At 35.6% G+C, this 6,336-nt stretch overlaps 1 protein-coding gene across 1 annotated transcript; it reads right to left on the bottom strand.

Moving 5' to 3' along the window:
• Positions 1 to 3,779: 3,779 nt before the first annotated feature.
• Positions 3,780 to 4,730, bottom strand: LOC140507359 (olfactory receptor 14A16-like). The gene has a single exon (XM_072615469.1). The coding sequence runs from the start codon at positions 4,728 to 4,730 to the stop codon at positions 3,780 to 3,782; it is 951 nt and encodes a 316-aa protein (XP_072471570.1).
• Positions 4,731 to 6,336: the final 1,606 nt, after the last annotated feature.

Below are 6,336 nucleotides of genomic sequence, written 5' to 3'. Positions count from 1 at the left end.
GCAAGCAGTTGACTCATTTTTCATGACTTTCTCTCATCACTCTCATTTCTCTTCCCCATTTTTACCCTGCTTCTCTTACTTGATTTTCAAAACCCTTTTTGAGCTCTTCCATGACTAAGTCCAATCCACATGTCTCATGGAGGCTTTGGATGAAAGAATTTTGACTTTATTGTCTTCTGTTTTCACATTTTGGTCTACCTTGTCACTTAAGTAAGATTCTATAGTCTGATTCTTTTTTTTGGATTTTGCTAATTTCTTCAGGCCTTTACTTGACTTTTGAGCTCCTTGACAAGGTAGTTCTGTGCTTCCAGTGAGGGTAAGGGTGTAATGTCATCTGCTTGATCCCCTCACAGTCTGTTGGCCTAGAGTTCCAGAAAGAGTGGCTGCAGTTGCCCCTGCTGCTGTTGTTACTGCTGCAGGTTCCTTCCTCTCATCCACCATCTGCCACCCTGGGGTTGGCGCAAACCACTCTACTCTCTCACAGAGGTCCCACAGGGTTTTTCCACCGACCTTCCATTGTCTCGATAAGAGTAGCTAAGTCGTTCAAAGTGGATCATCTTTATAATATTCTGTTACTGTGCACAATGTTCTCCTGGCTCTACTCATTTGCCTTTGCATGACATCATAGTATTCTGATTTTCTGAAACCATTCCATTCACCATTTCTCCTGCAGAATAGTTACCTATCACAATCATATACTTGGTCAGTCACTCTTAATTCAAGGGTGAATCATCAACTTCCAATTGTTTGCCACCACAAAAAGAACATAATGTGTGTGTGTCCACATATATATATGTATATATATGTATATTTATATATGTATGTATATGTGCATATACACACAATGTATAAATATATATATACATACATATATACATAAATGTATTTATATGTTTGTGTATGTATATATATATAATTGTTCTATGTGTAGTTTCTGTCAAAATGCATTCTTTTCATCTTGTGAGTTCTTACTCTAAATACTTAGATCTTTGATTTATCATACTCTGCAGTTACACTGCTTTTTTCTACTCTGTGTTGCATACTTAATCTATTTCACTGATTTATTGTTGTTGTCTTAATACTATATTGTTTTAATGATTAACACTTTGGGATAAAGCTTGAAATTTGAAAGTCATAGGTCACCCTCCTTTGCATTTTTTCATTTAATTGCTTGATAATCTGTCTTGACCTTTTGTTCTTCCCGATGAATATTGTTATGATTGTTTCTAGTTCTATAAAATATCTTTTGCTATTTGTTTGCAATGTACTGAATAAGTAAATTAACTAAGGTAGAATTGTTACTTTTATTTTGTTGTCTTGGCTTAACTATGAGTAAATATTTCTCCATTTATTTAGGTATGTGAATTTTGTGGAAAGTGTTAAATAAGAAATTTCACTGGATAGGAGGAATCCCAAGTATTTTATGGTGTCTGCTGTCATTTTAAATGGAATTTCTTTTTCTTTCTCTTCCTTCTGAGTTTGGTTGGCAATATACAGAAATATTAATGATTTATGTGAGTTTATTTTCTGTCCTGGAATTTTGCTGAATTGTTAATTGTTTCAACTAGTCTTTTAAGCGATTTTCTAGGGTTATCTAAGTATACCATCATATCATCCGCAAAAAGTTATAGCTTTATTTTTTCATTGCCTATTTTTAAACCTTAAATTTTTTTCTTGTCTCTACTTCTGGTCTCATTGGAAAAGCATCAAGCTCATCACCATAACAGATAATGCTTGCTCTTAGGTTTAGATAGATAGTATTCCTCATTTTAAAAAAAAAAAAAAAGGTTTCATTCATTTCTATGCTGCTAGTAATTTCCTATGATTTTTGTTATTATTGTTATTGATATTGTCAATCATGATGATAGTTGCTTTAATATTAAACCAGCCCTGCATTCCTCAGCAGCACACAGGTCATACTGGAGAAAACTGCTGTGAATATAATGTATGTGGCAAGATCTTCCAAATGAGAATGCAACTTACTGAACATCAGACAATCAAAATGTAGAAAATTCATATATATGTAATGGATGAGGGAAGAATTTCAATCAGAGATCAGGACTTACTCAATATCAGATAATTCATACTGGAGAAAGGTATTACAAATTTGATATATGTAAAAAGGCCTTCCAGTGTAGGAAAGGACTTATCCTACATCAAATAATTCATAATGGAGAAAAATATTTTAAATATAATGAAGGTGGGAAAGTTTTCTGCTGGAGTAGAGCACTTACAATTTATCAGAGAAAAAAACTTATAAATGTGGAAAAGTCTTAGGTTAAAGATGAAGACTTACACAACATCAGATATTTGAAACAGAAGAGAAACCTTATGAACATAGTGAATGTGGGAAGATATTTCAATAGAGAGTTATTAAAGTTTGTTTCTTTTATGGTACATGAGAAAATGTTCTAAATCATCACTGATTAGTGAAATGTAATTTGAAACAATCTGAGGTACTACCCCACATCTATTAGATTGGCTAATAAGATAGAAAATGAAAATGACAAGTGTTGGAAGGAACGTGGGAAAGTGTAGTGTTTGTGGAATCGTGAAATAATTCAACCATTATTTAGAGCAATTGTATATTATGCACAAAGGACTATAAAACCAGGCATATCCTTTTACCTAACCAGACCACTAATAGGTCTAAATCAGAAAAGATATTGAAAAACAAAGTCAAAGAAAAATGACCTATATGCATAAAAATATTGATAAGAGATCTTTTCTTTTGTCATGGGGTTGGAATTTGAGGGACTGCTCATTAACTGGGGAATGACTGAACAAATTGTGGTCTATAATTGTGATGGAATACTATTGTACAACAAGAAATTATGAGATCTGAGAAAAACCTGGAAAGACTTCTTGAAATGATTTGAAGTGAAAAGAGTAGAACCAAGAGGAAATTATACATAGCAACAATAATATTTTAAAGTGATCATCTCTGAATGACATCTATTCTCAGCAATACAATGATCCAAAACAATTCTGAAGGATTTATGATGAATAATGCTATACATACCCAAGGAAAACTGATGGGGGTTTCAGTACATTTTGAAAGAAGCATTTTATTTTTACTTCCTTTATTTTTCTTGTTTTTTTCCTTATTTTTCTCTGTGTTTTCTTTTACAATATCAGTAATATGGAAGTATATTTTGCATGACCACACATATATAGCCTATATCTAACTGCTTACCTTCTGAATGAGGAGGGTAAAAAGGGAGGGAGAGAATTTGGAACTCAATATTTAAAATGAATGCTGGAATTTTTTCTAATAATAATGGAGCAAGTAAAACCCCTAATAGAAACAAAAAGAGTAATGACTAGAACAAGATGATTTGGGAAAGGTATGGGGTACAATTCCTTAAAGCTTACATTAGAGCAAGTGACCCTTATGACTCTGACGTTGATTCCACTCCTGTAATGCTTCTCACCTTCCACACTCTGAGACCATACCCCTAAATGGATACCTTCCATCCAATCCAAACCCTGTAGCTCTCATTTATGTGTTGTCTTCTCCCATTGGAATGTAAGCTTCATGAGGGCAGGGAATAGTCCTTTTTTTTTTTTTTTGCATTCCCAATGCTCAGCCCACTACCTTGTATATAGTAAATATTGAATAAATGTCTGTTGCCTTGCTACTGTTCAGCTGGACAATACCACAACTATCCCGGTGAATAAATAGCTGAATGTATTGCAAAGTACTTGCCAGTTAACGCATTTGATTCCCACAATAGCAAAATGGAAAAATGAGATGAAAACAATGAAAAAATTGTGCTTCATGATGAAGAGATTATCTGTAAACGAGAAAGTTCCTGCCTTACCAACCTTGCCAGGGCTGCCTTCATGTCCTTGTTTCTCAAACTGTAGATGGCAGGGTTTAAGGTTGAGGGCACCACAACATAGAAGACAGACACCAACAGGTCAAGTACAGAAGGAGTCTCAGAGGTGGGTTTTAGATGAGCCACAAAAGCAGTTGTGAAAAATACAGAGGTCACAATGAGGTGCGGCAGGCATGTAAAGAATGCCTTGGACCTGCCTTCTGCAGATGGCATCCTTAGAACAGCGGCAAAAATGTATATATAGGAGATAACAATGTAGAAAAAACAACCAAGCCCCAAAATTGTAGTTGTAACAATGGTTCCAATTTCAGCCAAATTTGGCTGTGAACAGGAGAGTCTGAGCAAATGAGGGATTTCACAGAAGAACTGGTCAAGCACATTACTTTTACAGAAGGGTACAGAGAATGTGTTGACTGTGTGCATGATTCCTGAGAGATTCCCACCGATCCAAGAAGCTACTGCCATCTGAATGCAGGACACTCTATTCATGAGGGTCTCATAGTACAGGGGGAGGCAAATGGCTGCATATCGATCATAGGACATCACTGTCAGCAGAATCAGCTCGGTATATCCAAACAAAAAAATACAATAAGTCTGGGTAGCACATTCAGGGATGGAAATGGAATTCCTGTGGGTCAGGGAGATGAGGATGGACTTAGGTACTGTGATGGAAATGTAACAGAGATCTATGAAAGACAAATGTCTCAAGAAGAAGTACATGGGAGTGTGAAGGCGATGGTCGACGATAGTGACAAGGAAAATGAGCAGATTCCCCAACAGAGCTGCCAGATAAATTAGGGAGAAAAGTACAGCATGTAAGATCTGTAGCTCCCAGACATCTGAGAAACTCATGAGAAGGAAGTTGGTGATGACTGTGTGATTGATCATTGACTTCACACAAGCAAAAATAGGAAAGGATCAGAAAGAAATTGGGCCATAAGTATGTTCATTATGGGAATCATGGAATTTCTTTTTAAGCCCAAAGTCCTGAAAGGCAGAAGAGTCTCCTGGTCATCCTTGATGATCTTTTCAAATCTTTTGAGCTTCAGCTTGGATGCAGGAGTCAATCATCCTGTGAATCAATCCCTAGCTGAAAATATGTACTGCAGAGTAGAAGACAGTGTTGGAATGGCCTTGTCTCATTCCTCTCAGCCCACTTCAGCCTCATTTCAGATGCCCTGTGCAAAACAGAGGAATATACAAAGTGTAGAATCCCTGCAGAGAGTAATTCAAAGAATCTGTTAGGTCAAATCTTTAACTGGAAAAGGAAGGAGAATGGAAAGCAGGGATGTTGTAAACCAGAACACAGAGGCCATTTCTACAGAATCTTAGAATTCACAAAGAGAGGGACAGTGAGTGTGAAGAGCAAAATATTCTATTTTAATAAGAGTCCATCTCCTCACCATCTTATTCAGCTACAAACAGCCCAATACTGTACAGGAAAGGAAAGAAAAAAATTGGTGGGGAAATCAACTAGAAATCAACTCTCATGAATTTAAAATCATTTTGTACATGAGCACAGACATTTAAATAGCATTTTAAAATTCAAAAAGCAAAGTAAATCTATAAGGAAGTATTAACAGAACAGAATAAGCATTTATATCATGCCTACTACATGCCAAGCATTCTACAAAGTGCTTTTCTCTTTCTCTTTTCCTTCCTTCCTTCCTTCCTTCCTTCCTTCCTTCCTTCCTTCCTTCCTTCCTTCCTTCCTTCCTTCTTTCATTTTTCTTTCTTTCTTTCTTTCTTTCTTTCTTTCTTTCTTTCTTTCTTTCTTTCTTTCTTTCTTTCTTTCTTTCTTTCTTTCTTTCTTTCTTTCTTTCTTTCTTTCTTTCTTCCTTTCTTTCTTTCCTTCCTGTCTTCCTCAATCACCCTACCCCCTTTCTCTCTCTGTCCCTATCTCTGTCTCTCCTCTGTCTTTTTCAAATTTTATTTGTTGAATACAAGAAATCTGAGATTTAAGAGATTTACTCATTATTTTACTATTGACAATGCTGAGGCAAATCTCTCTCTCTCTCTGTATATATATATGTATATGTATATATACACATATACATATATATATACACACACATATATGTATATATATGTATATATACATATACATACATATCTATCTATGTATATATACGTAGATATATACATGTGTATATACATATATAAGACAGTACCTGGTCTCAAGGTACTCATTTCTTCTTGAGTAACAAGGAGAGAGATCATACATAGAACAAGGAGTTCTACTGCAGCCTAGAAGAAAAATTCTGAAAATTCTAAGAGTGCAACAATGAAACTAACTGCAGGATTCAGAAGTCTTAGGGTTCATTAGTGGGTCAGATACTGGTGCTTTCAGAGGTTGGAGGAACAAAAACATTTCATGACTCACTCATCCCCCATTTCACTGGAAGAATTATATTTGATTATTCCCAGAACATGAAAGCAATAGAGCAATCATACCAGCCTTCCTGACTGGCCAGTTTACTGAGGTCTGGGCAAC

The sequence above is a fragment of the Notamacropus eugenii genome, chromosome 5, assembly GCF_028372415.1.
Source record: "Notamacropus eugenii isolate mMacEug1 chromosome 5, mMacEug1.pri_v2, whole genome shotgun sequence".
In the NCBI taxonomy this organism is placed as follows: domain Eukaryota; kingdom Metazoa; phylum Chordata; class Mammalia; order Diprotodontia; family Macropodidae; genus Notamacropus; species Notamacropus eugenii.
The sequence above is the reverse complement of the archived record's forward strand: the minus strand, read 5'-3'. Positions and strand labels throughout refer to the sequence as shown.

What these genes read in the sequence shown, in the direction of transcription:
- LOC140507359 (XM_072615469.1), bottom strand. Translation starts at nt 4,730, where the DNA reads ATGATCAATCACACAGTCATCACCAACTTCCTTCTCATGAGTTTCTCA.